Genomic DNA, 26,320 nt, shown 5'->3' on the forward strand with positions numbered 1-26,320 from the left:
CCCCCTTACCGAATCTGCAGATACCCCGCTTGGTTGGACAAGAATCACATGTGACTTTTAACACCGAGGACTTTCCGGATGTATGACGATACTTACCGAAGAGTGTTCCGACGATAAACGATAAATGATTGTCCAAGAACGGAAAAAACATGGCGGAAAGTATCGAGGCTGTTATTGTGAAAGTTGAGGAGGATGACGAAGCTTTACAGCAAGCAGTCAAAGTAAATGGCCGTTATGTTGATCCCTGGGGTACTGCGAGAATGCCGTCAAAAGTTGATGTGCTCAGATGGAGGTTACTGGAGAAAAACGAACGCGGCATCGGAGGAACTTGGAGAGAACTATTTCGATTCAAACATGAGGTACAGAACGCTTAAGTGTATTTTTTCTCGTCAAAATATTCTAAATTTAAGCTTAATATTAAGAGTATTCTTTGTCTTTTGCCCTCTGCCCAGGAGTGAAGGGTCCATATTGCTGAGTGTTCTTGGAAAAGGCCTTGAATAGTATAATTGACTATTAAACTAAAAGCTTAAGCTTAAGCTTACGTCAGCTTAAGCTAAGACCAAGGGTACTTTGGACAAGATTTATATAAATCATTTAAATGGTACATAAAGATGTGTATATGGCTAATGGCTTAATTAGTTATTTAATTCGGTCTCAGTTTTTGATTTTAACCCAGGGGTGTGGGGGGGGGGGGGGGTACTTGCCTATATGGGCTATAGTAGGTATGTGCGGTACCAAAGGGTATGGTTTTTCGGCCGTTTTGGTCACAAATAATTTAGCCATTTTGGGAATTGCGGTCATTTCGCCAACAAGTCGTTTCGCCAACAACTCGTTCGCCAACATCTTAGGTCGATTCACCAATGTTCTAAGTCGTTTTGCCAACGTCCTACTGGTCAATTCGCCAACGTCAGATATCCAGTACTAACGAAAAAAAAAGCTGCTTATTGATGTTTGGAATGCAATCCTGATCCTTGAGTGATCCTTGGGTCAAGAAATTTTAAGTCACTGCCAGTTTCGCTTGACTGCCTTGAGATCAATTTGCATGTTTTTGATAGTTTCACAAGCCGGCTCGTGGGCGCTACATCGCGGTAATTTTCATGGTGAAAATTGACTGTTGAATACCAAAGTCTGATGGCTTTCAAAAGTTTGATGGCTTCCAATTCGCTGATAATGCATTACGATGTAAATTAACATTATATCTTTTCCTTTTTCAAAAGCAAACAGAGTTTGTTTTAATTTTCCAGCCTTATAATCGAGTTAGAAATAAAATGGAACGTCAAGTAAACAACAACAGCAATTTTATTACAGTATATAGTATCAAATATTTACAAGCACAAAAACCTATGAAACCTATTTACAAAACCTGATTGAAACCTATATTTATCTGAAACCAATTCATCCTATTTACAGAGAAGTTCTAGTTCACACGAGCTGTTCCATTAAGCTGAGAACAAGTCTGGAGTAGTTGCGTGGTAGTCTTTTCGTTGTTCTCGTACTCTTCCCAGCTCGCAAATGGCTTAGCCTGGATATTCCTAGTGACACTATGTTGAATTCGTTTAAGTTTACTGTCTGATACAAGCCTGATACAAGCCTGATAGAACACACACAAGTGAAGGTAAACTTTTATTTAGACGTTGGCGAATTGACCAGTGGGACGTTGGCGAAGTGACTTAGGATGTTGGTGAACGAGACCTTGGTGAAACGACTCGTTGGCGAAATGACTGGATACCCATTTTGGCCATTTTGGTCATAAATAGGGTATGGTTTTTGCGCTCTAGTCTTGAATAAGGAATGTTTTTTTAGAAGAAGCTACTTTTTCATCATTATCGATAAGACCATCAACAAAATCCCTTAATAAATTATGTTTTGGGAAACTGTGCCAGCAGCAATGGCCATAAATAGGGTATTGAATTTTTGGGAAGATCATAAATAGGGTAGTGAAAATCACAGATTTTTGTCATAAATAGGGTAAGGGTTTTGGGAAATGGGCCGCACACCCCCACCCAATTTTTCTGGGTGCACCCCCCTCAGGTATTTTAATGACAAATTTCAGATGCACTGAGTCAGTTATGTAAATGCTTTTTATAGAGTTTTATTTAAATTAGTTTATTATGTTTGTGTGCGACCCCATAAACTGCACAGCTTTAAATTTTTATCATACTTTAATTAAGACTGCCTGTCTATCTCTCAGAAGCTTGTGTGAACCATGTACGGCAAAGTTCTTTTTAAAGGTGAGAAGAGATGCTAACTTCCTTGTAAAGTAATGTTGTGAATTTTTCTTTAATAGGAGCTGGAGCAGAATCTTCCTGTCCTAACCCCTGATAGTTCTATTTTGTCATCACCCCCTTTAGATGACATCCAAGTAACTTGGTTAGGACATGCCAGTGTTCTCGTTCAAATGGATGGTCTTAATATTTTAACTGATCCAGTCTTCAGTGGATTTTGTGGGCCAAACCAGTTCATGAGCTTCAAGCGTTACAGGCCAGCACCTTGCTCTGTTGACAAACTGCCAAATATTGATGCAGTTTGTATCAGTCATACCCACTATGACCACTTAGATCTAAAAAGTGTTAAAGATCTCAATCGGAGGTTTGGAGAATGTGTGCATTGGTTTGTTCCTATGGGGTTAAAATCGTGGATGAGTAACATTGGCTGTAAAAATGTAACAGAACTTGAATGGTGGGAAGAGATGGAGTTTCTCAAACCAAAAAGCAATGGCAATGCTACAAAGTTTGTTTTCACTCCCACACAACACTGGTGTCGGAGAACACTAATGGATGAAAATAAAGTATTATGGGGAAGCTGGACTGTTATCGGACCGAAACATAGGTTCTTCTTTGCTGGAGATACTGGGTACTGTAAAGGATTTAAACAGATTGGAAAGCAGTATGGACCATTTGATTTTGCAGCAATACCAATTGGTGCTTATAAGCCAAGGTTAGAGAAATATGCCATGGCTGATCTAAGGGAGTGGCCTACACTGTAGATGACCTGTGCTTTAATAGGACTTGAATAATTAAGCTAGGTGATTACTATGCCAGGGTGTAACTCTGCTTTCTGTACTAAGCACAACCTAACCATAGGTTGAGTCTGTATACAAGCCAAGTGGCCCATCAGGCCACTACTTATCTCCTGTTTTACTAGTATGAAGCAACTAGGAGTATTTCTACTCCCCCATGAATGAGATGCTAGTCCATCGCAGTGTTACCTCCAGCATTAAATTCACTGCTACCCATATACCGTATACACTTGGGTGGAGAGAGGTACCTTGAGAGTAAAGTGTCCCGCCTTTGAACACTACACAATGTCCCTGGCCTGGACTCAAACCTGGACCACTTGTTCTAGAGGCAGATTTACTAACCATAAGACAAACTATAGCAACTGCTATTCCCCCGGGACGTGACACAGGTCAAATGCCAGGTGACCCTCAGGGAATCACCTATAAGGAGTAACGTGGTCCCCAGTAATTGTTGTAATACTTCTGGGTGGATGAGTAAAAATGTCTTTCTTAAGAACAAAAAGCAATGAGTCTGGCCAGGGCTTGTAAATGGGTAGGACCTTTGTCTAACATTCATTCTCATAATAAGCTATGTCAGTTGACAGAACATTTTTTTTTCTAGGTGGTTTTTGCACTTCCAACATGTGGATCCCACAGAAGCAGTTTGTATTCATGAAGACATTCAATCTCACCATTCTTTGGGAATCCATTGGGGAACTTTTCCTACAGGATACGAGGTACTAAATGGTTCACAGAAATGATATATTTATCAACTGTTCCATAACAGCACGTTGGATATGAGGTGGTAGATAGCCTACAAGGCCCATAGTTCTGAGTTGGCTATGATCCTCTTATATCCAACAAGCACCAGTGGAATAATATTATTGTTTTATTAAGAGCGCCACCAAAATATAGAAAACTAAAATAAAATTAAATTAAAAATGCCCCCCAAAAATTGTGCATACTCTTAGCATATTTGTAGAGCATGGTATAATGGCTCATAGCCTGTGATGGTCAAGCCAATGAAAATTCTTGAATTGCATTATCCAATGATCTGGTTTTTAATAAAATTTATTAATAATAATCATTTTTGACGAATCACCACAGTTTGTGTTTAAACCATTTCACATTTCAAGTACTTATGTTAGTATATTTCCTGCTCTGAGTTTCATATGAGATGTTTTCTTAATACTCTTTATCATTCATTTAGTACCGTACTAGCATCTGTTGAGAGAGATTTGTTTTCAAGGGAAACAAATGAATAATTTTGACCCTAATGTGGTTTGATTAATACATAATGCACTATTAATAATAACTATAGGCCGAGGGGGTTGGGGAATCCCATTTACAAAGGACAGGGGTGCTCATGAGAGGTACCATCATCCTGTTTTGAGGGTGTGGCTTGAATTTTTTTTTTTATCCCCTAGAGGTGCCAACTCTAGAACTACACATTATCTCCTGTCATATTTTTTTTTTCCACACAATACCGCAAAAGGTACTGTAAAAGCTCCCACTGTGGACCTTTTGAGGCTGAACTTCCTGACAGTTAACAAACCACTTTTTTATCCCCTAAAAGGTGCAAGGAACACCCCTGTCATTTTTATACGGAAGCTCCCTGGGACATAGCATGATAATAATTTTGATGAAGAAGAAATATTCTCTGTTTTTTAATTGCAGTTAGTCAATCCATTATTTTGTTTTTCTTGTACAGCATTTTATGGACCCTCCAAAAGACCTGAGTGAAGCACTGAAGTCTAAAGAAATTCCAGAAACAGCCTTTTTTACCATGAAGCATGGAGAGACTAGAGTCATAAAATGACCTCATTATAAAGAACTAGAAATAACAGAATCAAGATATCGAACACAGGAGTTACGCTTAGATATTTACTATTCTAGTTGCTTCATTGAGTATCCTCTTTATCCAATTGCATCTTCGTAGTTTTGTTAACGACGATTCTTGATTTGTAGTTTGAACCTGTGCATGGCTTTTTTATTATCTCATGAGAACAAGCATGAACTTTGCTTATTTGGCAAGCTTTCAAGCAATATATTTCATGGATCCACCTGTTCCGAAAACAATCGACATCTTTGTATGTGAAATGAACTTACAAGGCACGATTCTTTCCAAAACTTTCTTTACAAAATACCACATTGTCTGCATTCTGTACATTACGATGTTCATGAAGAGCAACCACACAGTAGGCAAGCTGTCTCATTCTCACCCACAGTTTCCATGCTTGACGCTAGGAATGCCTGGGCCCATGATCTCCCTTTTGATGCCCAAGACAAAACGGCTTGCATTCTATGACTCTGACTTTCCTATGGAAGCCTGAGTAACGAAATAATAATAAAATAATTTTAATAATTATTAAAAATTATTAGTCAGACCTGTAGAGCCTTATACAGGCCAGAGGTTGACAGAGGCTGTATCATGTTAACATTTATTTGTAGGCTGAAACAAAGTTTCAATATTACAAATTTTATTATACACAGTACTAAGTAAAACATACTGTGAACACTTTTAAAATAAAAAAAAAAGTAAAGAAGGCAGAACCTTAAAATGGGTTGTTGAATCGTCCTTGTTAATTGTGTTTGAAGAACTGATGTAAAATGAATGAATGAAGAAAGACTTTATTTAAGTGTTAAAATGGTATTAAGTTTAAAAAATCTAATTTGGGACACTATTTACACATCAAAATATATATTTTAGCTGCATAAAGTTAAAATTATTTACATTTTAATTCAAGAAAACCTTAATAAATAAATAAATAAAGAAATAAATAATCTCCTGGGATTTGAAGTAAAAACTCTTAAGAAAGATGTTAAATATCAGTAATTCATATTTTATCAAGTTCTGAATGATGCAATCTATTCGTTGATGATAAGATTTGGAGTTGATCTTGTCAATGAAATCAAATTTGAAATGGTCTTGAAAAGAAAGTGAGATGGAATTGGTAGGGTCCACTCCCCAGAGGGGGGATGGGGGTACTCCCAGAAAAAAATTGGGTGGGAGTGTGTGGCCTGCTTCCCAAAATCCTTACCCTATCTATGACTGCAATTTTGCCTACCCCATTTAGGTATTTGTATTGTTTTTTTTCTACTTGACGATTTTGCTTTTTCATAATAAAATGTAAAATGACAATATTATTATAATCAATCCATGGGCTAAGTATTTAGTGAAAGGTTTCCTGTTTTTTGAGAAAGGGACAGTCATGGCTCCCCCCTCTCAACTTCACTTTCTTCATGGTTACTGGACACTAACTTACAGCAAAACTGTGTCATCGTCATTATCAGCACCATCACTGTGTACTGTTTCAGCACTGTTACATCACTATCAATAATCGTCCTTGTCGTCGTCCTCTTAATCCTCATCCTCATTGTGTTTCTTCCTTTTTCCCTTTTACCATAACCATCAAGAAACAAATTTCAAGAGAGGCGGAACAGTCAGTTTGATAAATGTTTCCTTGTATAGCAGTGTCCCTTGGTTCTTGATTTTAATATGTTGATTATTAATGTTAGTTTCACAAAGAAGTACGGACTGCTTACCAGCATATCAAGCTCTACTTTTCAGTTAGTATTTTCTTTTCCCTCAGGAGCTGGACCAACCTGTATAAAATTACTGTCAGTAATAATTTATAATACACTTGTTGTATGTTCAGATTAAAAGCATGTTTTACAAAGGATGGCCCACCCTCTGTAATGCATAGTTTTCTTATGGCCCGCACCTCTGATGTTTTATGGATTAAAAGGGTGACCCTCCCCCTCCCCCTATTTTTACCTCCCCCTATTTTTACCTGCCTACAGCCCCGCCCCTTTTTCAGTGGGATGAGTCTGGAACCGAGAATTTAGTGGAGTCTGGGTTCCAGACCTCTCACAAGGTGAGAATTCAAAATGTCCGCCATAGGCGTGCCGACTGGGAGGGACAAGTTTATCTTTTATTCATTTGATAAAGGACATCCTTTTCTCCATCGACACATTGCAACACATTTAGCTTTAATTTTCAAACTTTGAAACCGTTGGTTCTTGGATAAAGGATTCTTCTGAAAAGGTAATACTGCTCACGTTGTGACTAGCTAGCTTGCTACACTTCACAGACGCACGTAGGTGTTGATTTTCTGAACATACTCAGTGTGGCAAACACTAGTTTAATCATTCGAGGAGATCTCGAAAATGTCTAGAAATGAACATTATTTGAACACCTACGGTGCGTGTGATATCGATTCTACTATGGTTTTGGCGAAATAAAACAGACACAAATAACAAAATTAAAAGACAACTGCTTCATTTTCCTGTTCAAAGTCTTGTGGTCATGTGTAATGTTCACCTTTCACTTCACCCTACTGTTGGATGTACATGGACTGTCCCACTATACAAAGCATTGGTGGGGAAGGGACATAAGTACAGTATGGATTTTGACATGTATGTATTTTGGTAAGAAATAATGAGGAAAAATACACCGCTCATTCTTGTTCTTGGTTTAGGCAGATACCCATGGCAGTACAGTCACAAAAAGATTACATTGAGGCTGGAGAAAGGGAAGAGTATCCTAAAGCTCGCAAAGAAAATGGAATCTTTATTCTGCCCTGGGGTGGTGAACAGCCATCATTCCAGAAGGCTATGAAATGGTTCATGACTTCAAAAAATAATAGCAATGTGCCAGGATCTACGCTAACTAACTTCTATCGCCTTGACAAAGAGGTGCAGTATTTCACTTGTCTTGAATACTGACATGTAAATAGGGCTCTAATCTTGACTAGTTATTTTCCCAGTCAAATTAGAGACTATTGGTGGGAGTTTGGGGTGAAGTATGATACAGTTGAACCCCTATTGAGCGGCCACCTTTTAAACGCTCACCCCTATTAGGCGGCCAGCAATTGAAGTCCCAATGATGGCTTTTCTATTGTTTCTATCGCTATTAAGCGGCCAACCCCTTTTAAGCGTCCACAATCCATTTCCCCAAGGGTGGCCGTTTAATTAACTGTAGTTGAAAGTAGAAGCACTAGGTTTGAAAAGCTGCACGAGTTTACATTTGTACTCCAAACTTACACCCGCTTTCAGTGTTACGTGCATAGGTACGCAACACCTTTTGCCCATTTTTTGACAAGCCATTTTTCAACATGCAATGTAGAGACCATTTAACTGTGAAACTGGCAATTTTTCTGGTTATTAGCTGAAGAAATGACAAATAAATGATAATTACTAACCTCAAATGGCTGAAGAAGATTGTGGACTTTTCATGTTTTCTGATTTACAAGATAACTAAAGCAATTTGAGTGTAATCTATTGGCTCTCAAGAGTGACTTCTGGTAGAATCAGGCCATTATGGCTTTTAATATTTGCAGGTTGTAAACATTCAAACCAGAAGTTTTATTTCTCCCAGAATGACTTCTTGATACTCCCAACCTTAGTTTGATGTCAAATAAATCCATCTTTTATTACTAAAATTTGAATTCGACCATAAAGAAGTCTGTTGTGCTTACATTTGTCACATAAGCCAGGTTACATAGCATGTCAAAAGATAGCATGGCAAAAGATGTTGCCTATACATTTAACACTGAAAGTGGTGTAAGGCATGTCTACTTTCAGACCAAGTGAGTCATACAACTGAATGGTGTTTATCTTGTTTTCTATAATAACACGAAGGTTGCCACTCCCCCTGTGCATGTATGGAATGCTTATTCAAGGCAGGCAATCACTGTATGGCCAGCTTTTGTCTTAATGGAGTTACCTTAAAGAGCACACCATCCGGCTTATTATTTCTTGTTTGTGTTGTTCAACCTCCATTAAGAAAACTATACTTTCTTGAGGTTTCCTTCAATTGAAAGAAATTTTGTTCATCTGAAAAAAAGTTTGAAATACTGTAACATAGTATAGTTCCTGAAAGTTGCCGGTTGGACAAGGAGTCTGAATTTTCCATTTTCAGTAGTTTTTACTTTGGAATCCAGTCCTTTCCTTAGTAATTTATCTGCTAATCGTATCTATAACAAAATTCTCCATCGTGATTGGTTCTCCAGATGCCTATTTGTCATGTAATGGACACCTGATCACATGGGTGTCCAATTACAGTTATCCAATTACAACTTGTTACTGGATACCCATGCCATTCACACGTCAATTATTATGCATTTTTTAATAGCTTTTCCTGCAGTTTTAAAACTTATGGAAAGCGCCAGTGACTTTTTCGCTCAAAGGAAGTGCTGAAAAACTTTTAATTTTGAAATTTGTTATTGATATGATTAATTTATTATTAATCGGACCTCATGCTGTACAAATATCGGAGAAATAATCATACTCATAAAAACAGCCTCGTATTGCTAGCTTGTTCAATTTTGAAGTTGTTTGTGTGATTACTCCCTGAACTGTTCTCTACTAGGTTTAGTTACTATAACTTATTAGAAAATAACCCAAATCAAATATGTGCGCTGATTGGTTCAAAACCATGTTTCTATAACTCGATAGAAACACAGAACTACTGTAGGACGAGCTGTTGACGTAATGATGGCACAAGCAAAGAGAATTTCATTTTTGATGATCGAAGTAAACAAGTTGTTTTTCTTTTTTTCATTGTGGTGTTTTGTAAAAGAAATACAGTGGATGTTCTTTGTGTTTCTATTGAGTTATAGAAACACTCCTGAAGGTTTGGGAGAACTCAAAAAGCTGTGGAAACACTCGCCTGTCATCTTGTGTTTCTCATTCTCCCAAACTTTCACTTGTGTTTCTATAACTCAATAGAAACACAGTGCGTGTTTTCTATTTCTTAATTAATAGTTTTTCTACCACAAAATGTAACTATCATGTGATAGAAACAGTTGCCAAAAATATTCTCTCTTTTTCCTGGTTCCCCCTCCCTCTCTTCTCCTGCCTTGCATAGATCGAGTTGCCAGTCCCATAAATACAGTTCCCTGTATAGCTACCATTAATGACATTTGTGATCTGGCCTGTGATAAAGCTGAGTGCAGTTTAACTTGCTATTTCCCCCTCTTGAGGGGAAATGAAACATAGTTCATGGTAGTGGGAGTTCAGCATAGGCGATTGTAAATGACTGAAAGGCAAATTCAAGGGAAGTGGTTTAAAGCTCAAAATAATGGTGAATTCTAGTTAACTGAGTCTGAATTAACAGGGTCCAATTATTGTATTATAATTTTTCATTCATTCTACAGGAATTAGATAGAACTCTACCTGTTCTCAGCCCAGACAAAGCAGTGTTAGATGCTCCTCCACCAAATGACATCCAGGTTACCTGGATTGGTCATGCAACTGTGCTCATTCAAATGGACGGTCTTAATATTCTCACAGACCCGGTGTTCAATTATTACTGTGGTATTGCTAGTATGATTGGAGTGAAACGATATCGTCCTGTCCCTTGCACTGTGGATGAACTTCCTGATATTGACGCTGTTTGTATCAGTCACAACCACTATGATCACCTTGACTACAACACAGTCTGTAACCTTAACAAGAGATTTGGCAATAAAATTCATTGGTTTGTGCCAATGGGACTTCTTAAATGGATGACAGATTGTGGATGTGAAAATGTAGTTGAACTTGAGTGGTGGGAAGAACATCCCCATCCTAAATTTACAGATGAAAGCAAAGCAGTAAAGTTTGCCTTTACTCCAGCACAGCATTGGTGTCGCAGGGGATTAAATGACACTAACAAGGTGTTGTGGGGTAGCTGGTCAATTATCGGTCCACAACATAGATTCTACTTTGCTGGTGACACTGGTTATTGCCACATTTTTAAGCAGATTGGCAAGAGATATGGACCATTTGATCTGGCTGCAATTCCCATTGGAGCTTACCAACCAAGGTAACCCATTTTAAGACTTCTACAATAATTATTAGCCAACTTTTGGATGCTGCAATTTCAGACATAAGTGAAAGTATGCTTTCTTAGTCTGTGCCATATCTTACAGGGGATTGATGGAATTCCAGCATATTGATCCTCAAGAAGCAGTTGAGATCCATGAAGATATCCAATCCAACTTTTCTCTTGGTATTCACTGGGGAACCTTTAATCTATCCTATGAGGTTGGTACAGTTAAGTTACCTTTCACCTCTGCGTCAAAACAAGTCTTCCTGCTGTGAAACAATTCAATTGGGTAAACTTGTATGTTTTATCTTTGCATTCATTTTCATTACAGGCAGCCCAAGCTCTCTCTATGAACCACACAAGCAACACAATATGGCATCGAATTATAAGGGTTTATATGGGATTTTCTACAAGATATCCATGGAGGTAGTTAAAAGTGAAAATTCTCAATAAAAATGGCTTACCTTATTCCATACATGTGTTGTTTGCTCCTGGTGTGGTTATTTTACCTATTTAACGTGATTTAAGCGACTTTTTTGAATTATGGTATTCCCTTCATAAAGAGAGGACAAGGTGAAACACCTCAGTCGGAGCAGCCTGCCGAACAAAGTCAAAAATCCCAGGCTAAAATGTACCCACGGCCATAAATCCACCGCAGAATTCAAGGGCAAAGGCCGATCTTTCATTTCAATCCTCTAGCCACACAATCGCAGCCCTGCGAGGGACGCCAGGCGCCTCTTTGTGTCCCCAGTGAAACGATAAAATGATGGAAGAGCTCCGTGTCTGTTAGATCCGCGACGCAACAACCGTTGAAATTGGCTTGGTAACCTGGTCATGTTGGCAAACCAAGACTCGCGGAGGTACTAGACAGTAATTTGTCAACCAAACTTCTTGTAACACCCGGGGTCCCCTCAGGTTGAATTTACAATGCAAAATAAAAATCGTACAGAACGCTTTTGCAAGATCAACAGCGAAAGCTCCATAGAAACTGAGGAGATACAATCATTTTTGAAGTAGAAGTTGTGGTAAGTTTTCTCGTTTATGCACCTTTGATTTGTTTGTATAAAATATTCCCGAGCTGATAAACTAAATTTGCTTCTCTTAGGGTATTGTGGAATTACGAATATTGTGAGGAAACTGTAATGGAAGCCAGCAAAATTTTGTCTAGAGCATACGAAGAGAAAGCAAATTGAACTCTGTTTTGCTTGGGAGAATTCTTAACGAATTATGGGGAGATGAAGTTAACTTGGTGAGGCAAGGACCAAGTAACTCAAAGGTGCATGAACGTGAAAACTTACCATGACTTCCACTTCAAAAATGATTGTATCTCCTCAGTTTCTACAGAGCTTTTGCCGTTGATCTTACCTTTGACAAATTTGACAAATTGCGGTCAAGTACCCCCGCGAGTCTTGGTTTGCCAACATGACGAGGTTACCAAGCTGATTTCAACGGTCATTGGGTCGCGGATCAAACAGACACGGAGCTCTTCCATCGTTTTATCATTTCACTGGGGACACGAAGAGCCACCTGGTGTCCCTCGCAGGGCTGCAATTGTGTGTGGCTAGAGGATTGAAATGAAAGATCAACCTTTGCCCTTGAATTCTGCAGTGGATTTGTGGCTGTGGGTACATTTTACCCTGGGATTTTTGACTTCGTTCGGCAGGGTGTTCCGACTGAGGTGTTTTGCCTTATCCTCTGGAATTCAAAAAAGTCGCTTAAATCAAGTTAAATAGGTAAAATAACCACACCAGGAGCAAACAACGCTCATATGGAATAAGGTAAGCCATTTTTATTGAGAATTTTCACTTTCAACTACCTCCATGGATATCTTGTAGAAAATCCCATATAAACCCTTATAATTCGATGCCATATTGTGTTGCTTGTGTGGTTCATAGAGAGAGCTTGGGCTGCCTGTGTTTTCATGAGAAAAGCTTTGCACAAGGCTACCGTATTTTCCCGTGTATAAGTCGACCTTTCAAGACCTAAAAATCAGTCCAAAAATTCGCCCTCGACTTATACATGGGTCAAAACTTGAGATCCAGGCGCCAGTCAAATAATTAGCATAATAATTGTCTTTCAATGTTAACAAACATGTGATAAGCGGCAGCACAGTTTACAACGTACGTTCGCTTAGCGATCTGTCTCTCCATATCAGAGCTTCAAGTTAAAATGCATCAACATTTATTCGTTAAATTTTAACCTGGATCTTGTAGACACTCACTGGCTCAATTTTGTCATAAAGAACCAATATTTTTCCTTTAAATAAAGCTGTAGTAAAGCCGCTCGGAGAAAATATCTTTCGCGCTTGGAACTTCTCTGCTTGGTAACCTGGCAGGATACGAGTGCGAGGACTTCTGTACCAGTACTTGACCAATTTCAAGGCTTGACTACCAAGTTCCCAACACACGCTTTGCACTTTGTTTATGGCGTCGTTCTGAAAGTCGTGAGCTTCTTTGGTGTTTTGCCTGTCTTATAAAGCCACTTTTAATCTCTTCGCACTTAAAAAGGCTTGTTTGAAATCCTTACGTTTGATTTTTGTGAGCATTTTACAAAAATTATCATCGAAAAGTCTGCATGCACATGTGTTGCTAAACTGGGTAAAACGCTCGTATACGTGCCATAATAAGCTTTAAAACTGCGCATTGAAACATGCTGTGATTTGTTTACATATCTGTGGTAGCTGAAAGATAATTTTAAGAAATACAAGATAAGTTTTCCAAGAAATTCTTACCTGGAAATTAAGAAAATCTAGTTTTTGGCCTCAAAAATTGGGGGTCGACTTATACACGGGATCGACTAATACACGGGTAAATACGGTAATTATTTTGAAACAGAGGCAAAGGAGAACTTGGAAATGGGCTGCTGAACCAACCCTTCCAAGCTAATGATCCTCTTTACTCTTTTTGTATGCACTCTTAGGAATGATTTGATTGTATAGGGATAGTGTTGACCATCCTAAAAGGGAGTGCAAAAGCTTGGTGGAACACTTGTTTAAGCCAGCTTTTAATATTGAGTAAAGATATTGTTTCCCGACTCAGTGGTAGACATCATAAGGAATGAGACACAGAAGCAGAGTCAATATTTTAGCGATCACAAGCTTTCGACGCTGTCACAACATCTTTCTCAAGTGAATATGTTGGGAATCTATTTGTCACGTGTGCTTGGGTGAACCAAGTTGTGTACAAAACATTCCTCTTTTGATATTACTATGGAAAGACCCAATATTCAACTGAACTGTTCTTCTGTTCATTCATCTATTCAGCATTATCTTCAGCCACCTAAAGAGCTGAGGGAAATACTGCACAGCAAGGGAATTCCACAAAAAGAATTTCATACAATCAAACATGGAGAAGTCAAAGTCATTACCAAGGAAGATACAAAGTTGACTGAAGCTCGGCGTAATGCTGTCGTGTTTGAATCAGCCACTTAATAGCCATGTGCAATTTAAGGAAATAAATTATAATTTAATCTTAGTTAGAAAGGTTGTGTTTTATGAAAAGTGATATTTATTGGCCAATGTAGTAACAGGCACAAATTTTTAATTAAATTTAAAATTCAAGTTCTCGTAGGAGGCAATGCATTAAAAAAAATTCAATAAAAAGGAGCATTTTTCCCAATATTGCCTCAGTAAGAATTTTAGTCTGGCTACAGCCTTTACTAAATACTAAATGTAGCAAATTTCAATTCATCTCACTCAATATTCAATTCTGTTTTCTATATTTAACTGTTTGTTCAATTTTCAGCTGTTATTCAGAATTCAACACTTTTATTCAACATTCAACTTATCATCCAACATTCAATTATTCAAGATATTTAATATTCAATTTTTTAGTCAATATTATTGAAAACTCTTTATTCAGCATTCAATTCTTTATACAATCTTCAACTTTTTACTCTTTATTCAACAATCAACTATTATTGAATATTCAACTTTTTGTACAGTTTCCAACTTTTTCTTCAACATCTGATGTGGAAAGTTAATGTTTTCACAGGCAGGGAAACCTCCTTGAACTGATTAAACTTCCTTCGAGAAAAACTTTCCTTCAGATGGTCAAACCAGGCAGGCAACAATCTTCCAGCACGTTAATTTACTCAGTGCGATGCCATCAACGAACCCCCCTGGGAAGACAAAGAGTTCTAAAATGTGGGGTCAAATCTGTCAAGAATGTTTTTTTTGTACCTCAGTGTTGTTGAAAAACAAACAAACAACTGGAGTCTTTTTTAAAAAAGGCCACAGCATCTCTGGTTTCAAAGCAGAATTTTTGACAAAAACTGGGACTAGCTCCAGTTTAAAGTATGGATCACTTGGCCCAACATGGATTTATGTAACTTTGCTAATAATTATGTAGTTCTAACTAGGAGTTTTAAAAGTGTTTTTTAAAGGTGCTATCAATCAGAAACAAGCCTTTTAAAAATATTTGGATAGTTTGGGCTGCACAGCTAGCTCTTGAATAGCTTGTGAATAGTATTAATTAAGAAGGACTTAATAGCTACAGGAATACTGAAACTTGAACCTGTGTGTGCTATTAATTGTAGTGTTGTATAGTATTTTATAATCATGGGAAATTAAGTTTGGTTAAACGAGCTTGAATGCTAGGTGGTAGTGGCTGGTGGGTTAATTATTTTTTTTTTTTGAGTTTCCATAATATTGAGCTTCCATTGGCAGAGCAGTGAGTTGGGGGGTAATTCACTTATATGTTATATGGCATATGTGGGGATGCCTCACCTGACAGAGAAATAATTTTTGGACTTGCTGCCCTGTACAAGGTAAATAATATTATGTGAGACTGTCCTAAACCAGGTCTGAACCTGTCCAAAACAGGGTGGGTTTCACAAATTGCCATGAAATGTGGTGCAAATAATATCCAGCAACCTAAGGTCAGAGACATTTGCCTGCCTTTAGATGGTCATCAGTCAATGTCAAATAATTTTCAAGTCCAGATAACACTTGTAGAGTGGTTGGTATCCTCTGATCCCAGCTGAACCTTTGCTGTACAGGCCATGGTCATATATAAGTGGGTGTTGTCCTACTCAGAGTAGGTACTGTAAGTTTAGGTTTTCTTTGTCCTAAACAGGGTCAGGGTTTCAAACCCTCAGAGACAACCCTATACCCACACATGGGTCAAGTAAAATTTGAGTGGTAAAGATTATTGCAATCCTCAAGAAACGGTGAAATTTTGAGATTTGATGTTGTTTTAAAATTTGAATTTGAAGTTAAAAATTGGTAGACGTACAACAAACAGTTGTCCACCAACCTGGGGTGCCCTTTCGGGGAGCGTTCAACTGTCTCGTGGTGTTCCAAAACTTTTTTTTGTTTTTTTGTTTGTTTTTTCGTTTTTAATCCCTCTTTGAATCTCCCAAAACTCCATTTAAACTCCCCGTCGTGAGCCCTGGAACTAGTGAAATCATCCTCGTTCCCAGGGCGCTCTCGTGCGCCACCAATGCACCGAAAGCGCGCCGTAAATTTGACCGCAATAAATAGCTAGATGATCAACTTTATTTGTAAACTGGCCATATTATGTTAAGACAGCTGTATCGACGGGGTTCTTCATGCCTTCAGAAGACAGACTGGCTCGGTTTCGCTGTCTTCCAAAGCTCGCGGCAACTCTCTTTCCAACAAACGTAAGCTGAACTTCAATCTTCTCCGGCGGCAAACTGCTGCAGCTGCAGACTGTTAGAGATTTGTTAGTTGGGGTTCAGATTACCCTCTGCCAGTTTGTATATATCCAAATGCCCTTTCATTAGCTGAAGTCGACAAAACTCCCTTGGGTATTAATTGCACGTCACACTGGGCTTTGATAGAAATTTGATTTTGTTCGATATACAAAAATTTTTTGCTTTGCATAAATGACTTAAGTTACACTGCATGTCAATTACTGCACGTGGTGGGTTTCTATGTAAGCTTAAGCTTATAATTTCTTAACCCATTGGTATTTTCCAATTACGTAACTAATTAGTTTCACTAGTATTCAATCATATCGTCGTCGTTAGTTTAAAAGTTAGTACCCATAGCAAGGGGAGAGGTGGGGGCAGAGGAATGGAGATACCGGTAAAGGGGAGTAGAGGGAACTCTGAAAAATTATCAAATTGCAGTTTTCCGACGAGCACCCCCTTCCTTTTTATATTGGAGTTTCTCCCCTAGGGTATATGTCCAATAAACTCACAGATTATCTTGCTTCTACAGGCAACAGACAAGAGCGTCATCAACCTACCACAAAGATACAGTGTTTGCTGATGAAAACAAACAGTACCCCAAGGCTAGGAAAGTTAATGGGAGATTTGCTCTTCCGTGGGGTAAATCTCAACTTCCTTCAGCACTTGTTGCTGCTAAATGGTTCTTGATCTCAACAAACAATAGTGGTTTGCCCAGAGGAAGACTGAGGAATTTCTTTCAATATGATACTAAGGTTAACATTGATTTCATGACTCAACTCAAGTGTTGGATATTTTAATACTGAAGAGAAAACAACCGATGTTTGGAATCAGTGACAAATCAACCCCATCCCAAGCTCTTAAATATTATGCTCCTTGTGTAGGGCTGTCGTTAAGAGCTTTAACCCCAGGGGGGGGGGGGGGATTCCCGTATAAAAAGGACGGGGGTGCTCGTCCGAAATTCTGAAAAGAACCCCTAAGAGATCCTGTTTTGTGGGTGTGGCTTGAAATTTTTTTCTCCCCTCAGAGGTACCAATTCTACTGACAAAACACATTATCTCCTGTCATATTTTTTGGGCTCAATACCCTACAAGGTACTGCAAAAGCTCCAGTTGTGGACCTTTTGAGGTTCAACACCCTAGGAGGTACCAAAACTGCTTTTTTAAACCCTGAAAGATACAACGAGCACCCCCGTCCTTTTAATTTGGGATTCCCCCCCCCCCCAACCTGGGCTTTGACCTTCCAACATTTATTGCAGCCTGCTTGATAGACTCTTGTTTTTACATGTGAACTTGCTCGTTGTTGATATAATTCACCCACAAAGCAACAAGTTTGGTTTGGATGCACAGACCAGAAGACCACAAAAATGACTCGAGTTGAAAAATTGACCCTTACATGTTAGACAGTGTGAGACCTACGCTTATTTAATAGACCCTATAGGTATTGCCTAACCTCAAACAACTGGAGATTAATTTAGTGTTAGGCAAGTTGTGAGGGTGCGGTCATGATTAGAGGTTAACTGTTAGGCTAGTGTTGGGAGTTAGTTTGAGGATAAATGTTTTAATGTCTTATCTCCTAGGTCATGTAAGGACTGCTAAGCATTTTTAAAATGCCAAATATACAGTGTGTAATCATCCATAAAGAGATTTAGACCAAGCTTCCAGGAGTGTCAGGAGTAGAACAGGTTAGCAGTGACACTTCGCCCCCCAGGTCTTAATGTCCTGGGGGGACTCCCTCGTGAAAAGGTTGTGGATGCTCGTCAAAAAATTTGAATCAAGCCCCTAAAGGAGACCAATCTGGATATGGCTCGAGTTTTACTTGACCCCTAAAAGATACCACTTAAAACAATAATAATAATAATAATAATAATAATAATAATAATAATAATAATAATAATAATAGTAATATTTAATATTTCTAAGGCGCAAAACAGAACAGACTTGATTACCAGCTGCTGTTTGGGGAAGGAGCCACCAACTAAGAGACTGGACTCAAGAGAGTGGTGGAAAGCGAGCCTTAAAATGGAAATTAGAACGTTTTTTTATTTGTTTTACCTTTGAATGCACCCTTAAAGATACTTTGACAGCTAAAAATAGTGGCATTTTGTCATGAACACCCTAATCGAGATCAGAATCCTTGATTTACTCCCCTAAGGAGACAACGAGCATCCCCGAACTTTTCATACAGGAGTCCTGCTCCCCCTCCAGGGCTAAAAGCTGATTTCCATCTCTCCTAGTCTTTGCGTAAAATAGTACTGATTAAAATTATTTACTATTTTTAGGAACTAGACAAGATGCTTCCTGTTCTTAAACCAGACAAAAGGTCCTTAGATTCTCCTGCAGCCAATAGCATTCAAGTAACCTGGATTGGCCATGCAACAGTTTTGGTTCAAATGGAAGGAATTAACATTCTAACAGATCCTGTTTTTAGTGATTACTGTGGTGCTGTGAGGACATTTGGGGTCAAACGGTATCGTCCCGTTCCTTGTACTGTGGATGAACTGCCTGATATTGACGCTGTTTGTATCAGCCACAACCACTTTGATCACCTTGACTACAATACAGTCTGTGACCTTAACAAGAGGTTTGGGGATAAAATTCATTGGTTTGTGCCAATGGGACTTCTTAAATGGATGACAGACTGTGGATGTGAAAATGTGGTTGAACTTGAGTGGTGGGATGAACGATCTCACCCTAAATTTGCAGACAAAAGCAAAGCAGTAAAGTTTGTTTTTACTCCAGCACAGCATTGGTGTCGCAGAGGATTAAATGACACTAACAAGGTGTTGTGGGGTAGCTGGTCAATTTTAGGTCCACGACATAGATTTTTCTTTGCTGCAGATTCGGGTTATTGTCACGTTTTCAAGCAGATTGGCAAAAGATATGGACCATTTGATCTTGCTGCAATACCTATTGGGGCATATGAACCAAGGTTTGTCCACAATTTACAGATGTTCTCCATTTTTCAGTTACTGAAATAAAGGCATAGTGCTACAGAGTGAGTAGAGGGCTATGTAGCAGTAACCCTTTGAATGCACTATGGCATTTGGTACCTCAGGAGGTTGTAGTGCTTCTCACAGTATAGGCACACATGCAATTCCATGCACCAATTAATTTAGCTGTAGGCTCTTTCCACGCTTGCAGGCTTGTGGTCTTAAGGTAATAATGTTAACTTAGCATTATATATAGGTGCTGAGTATCCGTCCTTTTCAGTAGAGATCGCAGTTCAACAACAACAACATCTTTATTTTCTCGTTATAAACAAAAATATTATTAGATAACATTTTTAAATAAGCCTTAGATAAGGTAACTGTTATAATCTTGTTTAAATGAGACTGGAGTCTAAATGAACCATTAGGTTCTTGAGTAAGCCTCCAGCCAAGTTATGTCTAATATTTGTAGGACAGGAAGAGTTGTCACCATAATGGAGGCATTTGTTAAGCTTGGTGTTATTTTTGTTGAGCTTAGTATTATTTTTGTTAAGCTTAGTTTTACTTTCTTGCATTTAATGACAGGGGACTGATGAATTTCCAGCATGTAAATCCACAGGAAGCAGTGGAGATTCACCAAGATGTCAACTCTAACTTTTCTATAGCAATTCATTGGGGCACATTTAATCTGTCTTATGAGGTGTGTGTTAATTACTTCCTTCACGAGTCCTTGTAAATTGGATAAATTACACGGGGGTACACTGTAAATTGTCAGTTAGGGGTGAGCTGCTGGGTCACTGAAACCCTTACCCTACACTAGCTAGACCATGATCAGCTTGATTTTGCAACCCTACTCCAGACTAGGCACCAAAAACCCTTACGCTATCCCAGACTAGATATTTTTCCATGCAGAAACTTTGTCACTATCCAACATATGCAAACTAAACCAATATATTTACAAAGTCACTTCCTAGTGTCAGTTTCTATTATAGAACCCCGGGTAAAGAATCCTGTTCTAGAATAAATTATCTATACACTGGTCACTTTTCTGGTAAATTATACCCCATTCTAGACCAAAACTGTCTGATTTCTATACTCTATCCCAGACTAAACTACCTGAAAACCATGCCCTTTACAGTGGCACATACTCATATAGCTTATATATGGGAGTACCCCCAAAGTAAATTATAATGAATGAAACCTTTAAAGCAGAAATACTGTCAAGCACCTCATAGTTAAGAAGTGTACCTGACCCTCTCCCCCACAGGCTTGTCTATCCCCTACCCCCACTGGAGGAAGTATGTTTATTTCATATGACTGACCCTTATCAGCAATTGAAGCATATTAAGTGCATTTAAACCTGGTTTACACCCACACAGAAATGCCAAACTAAAAATTCTAATTCCTTTATAATACTTACGGACAACATAAGGAGTATGCTTATTTTTATGTTATATTTATGTCGAGTGTAAGTGAAGCCATGATAGATTAGATGCAACTACAACCAGGCTTTTGTGGCCCGTGGTGTGCTGAGTTGTCCTATTACAGGATTCCATTCAACTTAAATGTATATTTTTCCTTTATTTTGTTAGCATTATCTTGACCCACCAAAGAAGTTGCAAGAGACCCTGAACAGCAAAGGAATTCCACAATCAAAGTTTAGCGCCATAAAACATGGTGAAATCAAAGTAGTAACAAAGGACATGGAAGAAAAACACAACTACTAAAGTCCATTACATTACCAACAGAACTATTAATACAATTCACTTACTTACGCACTACTTGCACTAATTACAATACAATGCAATTACAGGTGCTACTCACAATAATACAATTTGCATAACTTACTCTACAAAGCAATACGATTACTTATTTAACTTACGATACCGGTTCTGCCGATTTCTTGAGCCCGGGCTACTAGCGCGGGCTCCTTTCCTGACCAGCGGCTGGTAATCAAGCCTATTTCGTCTAACAAAGCCCGAGCCACACCCAGATCGTTCTTACAGGGGTTTAATTCAACTTTCCGATGAGCGTCCCTGGCCTTTACGTATAGGAGTCTCCCCCCGGGAAAATAACATATATACCTGGTACCTGAGAGCAACATAGAAACAAGTAGCATTGTAGACGTTTTTTCAATCACATCGTCAGTAACATAAGTCAGCAGAATAAGATACTGTTGGAGCAAGTTGTAACTCTTCTTTGACGTCCGAAGAGAAGGGCATTGAAGTAGATCCTAGTGTAGAAGGAAATCCTGGCAAGTTTTCGTTCTCGCAGGCCACGCAGAACTCTCTAGAGTTAGATTCTCCAAGTTTTCAGAGCATTCCCCGCTCAGTTCAGTTCAGTTCCAGTGTCCGTTCATCCGAAAATATAGATTCCCATGGAAAAACGCTATCGTCCCCTTGGTTTAGCTTAGGGTGGAGGAAAACGTGACATCGGTATAATATTAAACCGCACCTTACTGTTTGTTTAGCTGGGATATTTGTCAAATGAATATTCTTTCAGAAAAGGGTATTTCTTCATCACTTTTGTGACGCGCTCTTTTTGCTCCTCGGTCCAAACTACCGTGTTTCTGGTGAATGACGGAGTTCCATACAAAATCTTGCTGCATTTTTCAAAGAAATCCTCAGAACACGTGACACCCAAATGGTCACACAATCGTTGTAGCGTTTCCTTAGGGATTAGTACTGTTTCGTGTCCTGGAATATCGAGAACTGCAGTTACGTACCGCTCCCTGACGCGTTGGTTAGAGGCTGCCCTAATGGGACAATGAACTCTTCCAGTTTTATTACATTGTTCATCTGTCAGAAAAGATACAAACAAGTAAACATACAAATTAATGTCTTTGAAATTTGGAACCCTTCGAGAAGTGCAGTGTTGGCTAGTTCCTGTATGGCTTTCTCCCAGGCCTTCACGGTCAGTTGATTTTGGTGACGTATCCATGACTTTTCCCAGACCAAAATCCAAACCAAGAATCCTTGAAATTTCCATACATTCAGAGCATAAGTGAAATCCCGGTTAGGTTATAAAATACTAGCAATGATAACCTCCAATTTCCTTCCTTGCATTCGCAATTATGTTATTTTAATGGTTGTGAGTAATAAAATCAATGAGCATGATGACCTATGACGTCTAAAACAACATAACCTTACTTTAACTCCTTCTTTCCTAACAGCGTCACGTGACTCTGTGGCGCGAAGCATCATGGTTGTTATGTTGTCAAAGGGGTTCCTGTAAACGTGTATGAATTTCATTGGCACTTGAACGACTTGATTGATTTCTTCAAGAATGCTCGGATCGCCGAGTTGATCCAATTGAAAAGCTGAATTTCCCCCTTTTTTGTCGCCGATAACCTAATAAATAAATCAATAAATCAATAAATATATGTTTGAAATGGGAAGGAAAGAAAAAGAAAGAGACAGACAGAAAGGGAAGAGAGGGAGAGAAGAAGACGAATAGGAGGGAAAGAAAGAATAAACATACGAACGAACGAAGGGACAAACAAATGAAGGATGGGAGGCAGAAAGGACGGAAAGAAGAAAGGAAGGAAGGGAGGGAGGGATGGAGAAAAGAAGAGAGGAAGGAAGGAAGAGAGAAATAAGAAGGGGAAAGAGTAAGGAAACAAGCAAGCAAGGAAAAAAAAGTTCAAAGGAAAAGAGGAAGGAGGGATGGAAGGATGAGAGAAAGGGAGGGATGGAGGAAGAAAGAGAGGCAGAGAGAAGGAACGAAGATTTTACTGAGCGATGTCTTTAACGTACCTTTATTCTCGTTTGATATCCTCCTTGCCATAGGCCCGACGTTGTAGTTGTATTTAATGTCCCATTCGGGGTCGCCAGAACGATCTCCAAACTTTGCTTGTTCTGTGGAGAGCTGATGGAGGTCAAAAAGTTACTGATATTTTGGCATGTTTCTCTTCATAACTGTCGATGAACGATTATATTTTCCCCAATTTTCTATAACATCGTACTCGTGTGGAATGATGAAATCTGGATGTGCATCGAATATGGCGCCCACTAAGCTGTGACTACATAATAATAATAATAATAATAATAATAATAATAATAATAATAATAATAATAATAATAATAATAATAATAATAAAGATCTTTCAACAGGGAGTCCACTTCACATGCATGTGGTTTTCAGTGGGGCCCTGCAAAAATAAAATTGCAAAAGCTAAAGAAATAGTAGATTAAAAATAATAATAACATTTAACCATTGTACTAATAGAAATATAGAAAACAGTAAAAAAAAAAAAATGATAATTAAAAATTAAGAAATAACCCTAATTCGACTTTTAACGAGGATATCCAATGAACATTACAAATGCCTCCACTCCATCGTACAATTTGAGCAGTTTCTCTACATAAGAGAGGGAATAAGTTTCATCTGAAAGAAGAAAAAATAATAGTTTTAACTTTGTAAATCGAATTTTAAATTTTGCCCCAGATACCCTTCATTAGCGATTAATTACAGGAATGGCTTAATAATAATAATAATAATAATAATAATAATAATAATAATAATAAAATATTTATATAGCGCTAATATCCTAAAAGTTCAAAAGCGCTTTACAGTTAGAAATATTAAAAACACTTAAGACAAATAAAGTATAAAAAAAAAAAAAAAAAAAAATGTCGCTAAAAAGTTATAAAAATGCTTTCTTAAAAAGGTACGTTTTTAGTTTATGTTTAAAAAGGGACACTGAGGAGCTGTTCTTGATGTCAGACGGAAGAGTGTTCCAAAGTGTAGGAGCTGTTACAGAGAAAGATCTTGCGCCATATGTTTTCAAATTGAAGTGCGGAATGGAAAGAAGTTCTTTAGAAGATGAACGTAGCTGACGAGACGGAGTGTAAGGAGTGAGAAGATCACGAACGTATGAAGGTGCCAAATCGTTTAGGGCCTTGTACGTGATGAGTAGAATTTTAAAGATGATATGATAGTTAACAGGAAGCCAGTGGAGATTAAACAAAATAGGTGTGATGTGTTCGTGTTTTCTAGAGAGGGTGATGAGACGAGCAGCGGCATTCTGGACGTGCTGTAACTTTTTTAAAAGACAGTTTGGTAAGCCATAGAGTAGAGAATTACAGTTATCCAATTTTGAAGAAACAAACGCATGAACAAGTATTTCAGTAGTGGTCGATGACAGGTACTTCCTTATATTGCTGATATTACGGAGATGATGAAAAGATGATTTGTAAATACTTGCAATATGTTCATTAAAACGAAAATGATGGTCAAAAATGACACCGATGTTTCTTGCTTTCTGTGACGAGCAGATGGTTTCATCGACGACAGAGATTTCTTGAAGGGTTGGTCTCGGTAGATGTTTTGCGGAGATCACTAGAAGTTCAGTCTTATCCTTGTTAAGTTTAAGACGATTAATCAACATCCAGTGATCAATCTCACGTACACAGCGCTCGATGTTGGACACAGCTAAATCCTTATCACTGGGTATAGTTGGCTGAAAGGACAGATAAAGTTGTGAATCGTCAGCATAAAAATGATAACTCAAGTTGAATTTTTTTACAATGTCTGAAAGGGGTGTAGTGTAAAGAACGTACAAAATGGGTCCCAACACTGATCCTTGTGGAACACCACATTGAAGAGCATGATCTGAGGAAGCTGCACCATCAACAGAGACATACTGCATGCGATTGGACAGATAAGATTTAAACCATAGCAACGGCTTGCCAGTAACTCCAAAGCGCTGTTGTAGACGGAAGAGGAGAATATCATGGTCAACAGTATCGAAAGCAGCAGAAAGGTCCAAAAGTAATAAAATTACCGTTCTACGTTTATCAATTGCTGTGAGGATGTCATTATGCACGCGAATGAGAGCCGTTTCTGTGCTATGATACTGTTTGTAGGCAGACTGTAATGGCTCATTCAGGTTGTTGTTGTTAACATAGGAGATCAGTTGGTTAGCAACCAACTTCTCAATTGCTTTGCTGAGAAAAGTAAGATTCGAAACAGGGCGATAATTTGAAAACTGCGTGTGATCCAGAGAAGGCTTCTTAAGAAGAGGACGTAGCTTAGGCTTCGACCTCCGAACGCACTGGGAAAGAGTATGTTTAACTATTTATAGCACCCCGGCTAGTCTACTTTTAACTAGGATATTAGCCTACTGTTCACTCTGGTTAGCCTAACTAGCCGGTTAGCCTACTCGGTAGCTTTGTTAGCTCGATATATTCTTAATGGTGCTCAGTCACGGCATTTTGAGTTATTTTGGCCACATACAAAGTTACCTTTAAATGGTAGGAAACCTGAAAATAACAGTTTAATAAGATAGAAAAACGAAGAATTTGAAAAATTGAGGCTAGACTTTTCATGATATGCGCAAACCGTGACGTAGCTCCTTTAAAATCCAAGTTTTCACACTACACGAAATCAGCCAACGTTTGTACTTGAGCTGGTCCCCAATCGATCAGACTAAATTCGTGTGTAAAATTTGCTATTTGAATCTTTACATTTTATTTCTTTTCTTTAGTTATTAGAATTCCTTGGATGAAAAACACCAAAACGTGTACAGCAAACTAATTGCGAGAGTTAACTACCGGAGGTTGGGGGAAGGGGGTGGGGGTATTCGCTCACATGGGCTATATAGGTATGTATATATGCGACTTCAAAGGGTATGGTTTTTCAGCCGTTTTGCTTACAAATAGGGCATCGATTTAGGCCTTTTTGGTCAAAAATAGGGTATGATTTTTGCACTCTAGTCTTGAATTGAGTATGATTTTTAGAAGAGGCTATACTTTATCACTATTATAGATTTGACCATCAACAAAATCTCTTCATAAATCAAGTTCGTGCGTGAAACGAGAGGACAAACCATCCCCGAACCCTTCCCCCTCTTTGTTACCCTCTCTCGCTTTGTCTAGCGTGAAATGTCAGTCACCCGTGCTGACAGCACCCACAAGAACGTATACAA

The 26,320-nt window shown here is 38.5% G+C and overlaps 3 protein-coding genes and 1 pseudogene across 6 annotated transcripts in view; 3 read left to right on the plus strand and 1 right to left on the minus strand.

Moving 5' to 3' along the window:
* The first annotated feature begins 146 nt into the window (after positions 1-146).
* Positions 147-5,703, plus strand: LOC145460503 (N-acyl-phosphatidylethanolamine-hydrolyzing phospholipase D-like). Its single transcript, XM_081445344.1, has 4 exons — positions 147-359; positions 2,288-2,937; positions 3,621-3,735; positions 4,710-5,703. The coding sequence occupies exons 1-4, from the start codon at positions 150-152 to the stop codon at positions 4,815-4,817; spliced, it is 1,083 nt and encodes a 360-aa protein (XP_081301470.1). The 5' UTR covers positions 147-149; the 3' UTR covers positions 4,818-5,703.
* A 1,078-nt stretch (positions 5,704-6,781) lies between these two features.
* On the plus strand, positions 6,782-15,383 carry LOC145460502 (N-acyl-phosphatidylethanolamine-hydrolyzing phospholipase D-like). 3 transcript variants are annotated; one of them, XM_081445341.1, is made up of 5 exons: positions 6,782-7,046; positions 7,480-7,696; positions 10,159-10,808; positions 10,915-11,029; positions 14,074-15,383. In XM_081445341.1, the coding sequence occupies exons 2-5, from the start codon at positions 7,490-7,492 to the stop codon at positions 14,239-14,241; spliced, it is 1,140 nt and encodes a 379-aa protein (XP_081301467.1). In that variant the 5' UTR covers positions 6,782-7,046; positions 7,480-7,489; the 3' UTR covers positions 14,242-15,383. The 3 variants fall into 3 exon arrangements, with proteins under 3 accessions (XP_081301467.1, XP_081301468.1, XP_081301469.1); XM_081445342.1 differs by having other exon boundaries at positions 7,484-7,696; XM_081445343.1 differs by lacking the exon at positions 14,074-15,383 and having other exon boundaries at positions 10,915-12,751.
* Positions 15,384-15,488: 105 nt separating this feature from the next.
* LOC145460501 (N-acyl-phosphatidylethanolamine-hydrolyzing phospholipase D-like) lies at positions 15,489-22,729 on the plus strand. The gene is made up of 5 exons (XM_081445339.1): positions 15,489-16,433; positions 16,996-17,218; positions 18,745-19,394; positions 19,978-20,092; positions 20,985-22,729. The coding sequence occupies exons 1-5, from the start codon at positions 16,330-16,332 to the stop codon at positions 21,117-21,119; spliced, it is 1,227 nt and encodes a 408-aa protein (XP_081301465.1). The 5' UTR covers positions 15,489-16,329; the 3' UTR covers positions 21,120-22,729.
* LOC145502221 (uncharacterized) overlaps positions 22,110-26,320 on the minus strand; it is a 4,664-nt pseudogene continuing 453 nt past the window's right edge. Inside the window, exons 2-6 of the transcript XR_014051295.1 lie at positions 24,954-25,340; positions 23,685-23,843; positions 23,148-23,413; positions 22,542-22,742; positions 22,110-22,190 (exon numbers count right to left, since the gene is read on the minus strand). The product of XR_014051295.1 is annotated as an uncharacterized LOC145502221 (transcript). The remainder of the gene's footprint in view (positions 22,191-22,541; positions 22,743-23,147; positions 23,414-23,684; positions 23,844-24,953; positions 25,341-26,320) is intronic.

Source organism: Orbicella franksi, chromosome 11 (genome assembly GCF_964199315.1).
Source record: "Orbicella franksi chromosome 11, jaOrbFran1.1, whole genome shotgun sequence".
Classification (NCBI taxonomy): Eukaryota; Metazoa; Cnidaria; class Anthozoa; order Scleractinia; family Merulinidae; genus Orbicella; species Orbicella franksi.

What these genes read in the sequence shown, in the direction of transcription:
- LOC145460503 (XM_081445344.1), top strand. Translation starts at nt 150, where the DNA reads ATGGCGGAAAGTATCGAGGCTGTTATTGTGAAAGTTGAGGAGGATGAC. An exon ending in TATTTCGATTCAAACATGAG is followed by an intron (nt 360 to 2,287) that starts GTACAGAACGCT and finishes TTTCTTTAATAG; the next exon opens with GAGCTGGAGCAGAATCTTCC. An exon ending in ATTGGTGCTTATAAGCCAAG is followed by an intron (nt 2,938 to 3,620) that starts GTTAGAGAAATA and finishes TTTTTTTTCTAG; the next exon opens with GTGGTTTTTGCACTTCCAAC.
- LOC145460502 (XM_081445341.1), top strand. Translation starts at nt 7,490, where the DNA reads ATGGCAGTACAGTCACAAAAAGATTACATTGAGGCTGGAGAAAGGGAA. An exon ending in TCTATCGCCTTGACAAAGAG is followed by an intron (nt 7,697 to 10,158) that starts GTGCAGTATTTC and finishes TTCATTCTACAG; the next exon opens with GAATTAGATAGAACTCTACC. An exon ending in CCTTTAATCTATCCTATGAG is followed by an intron (nt 11,030 to 14,073) that starts GTTGGTACAGTT and finishes TCATCTATTCAG; the next exon opens with CATTATCTTCAGCCACCTAA.
- LOC145460501 (XM_081445339.1), top strand. Translation starts at nt 16,330, where the DNA reads ATGTTAAGACAGCTGTATCGACGGGGTTCTTCATGCCTTCAGAAGACA. An exon ending in TCTTTCAATATGATACTAAG is followed by an intron (nt 17,219 to 18,744) that starts GTTAACATTGAT and finishes TACTATTTTTAG; the next exon opens with GAACTAGACAAGATGCTTCC. An exon ending in ATTGGGGCATATGAACCAAG is followed by an intron (nt 19,395 to 19,977) that starts GTTTGTCCACAA and finishes ATTTAATGACAG; the next exon opens with GGGACTGATGAATTTCCAGC.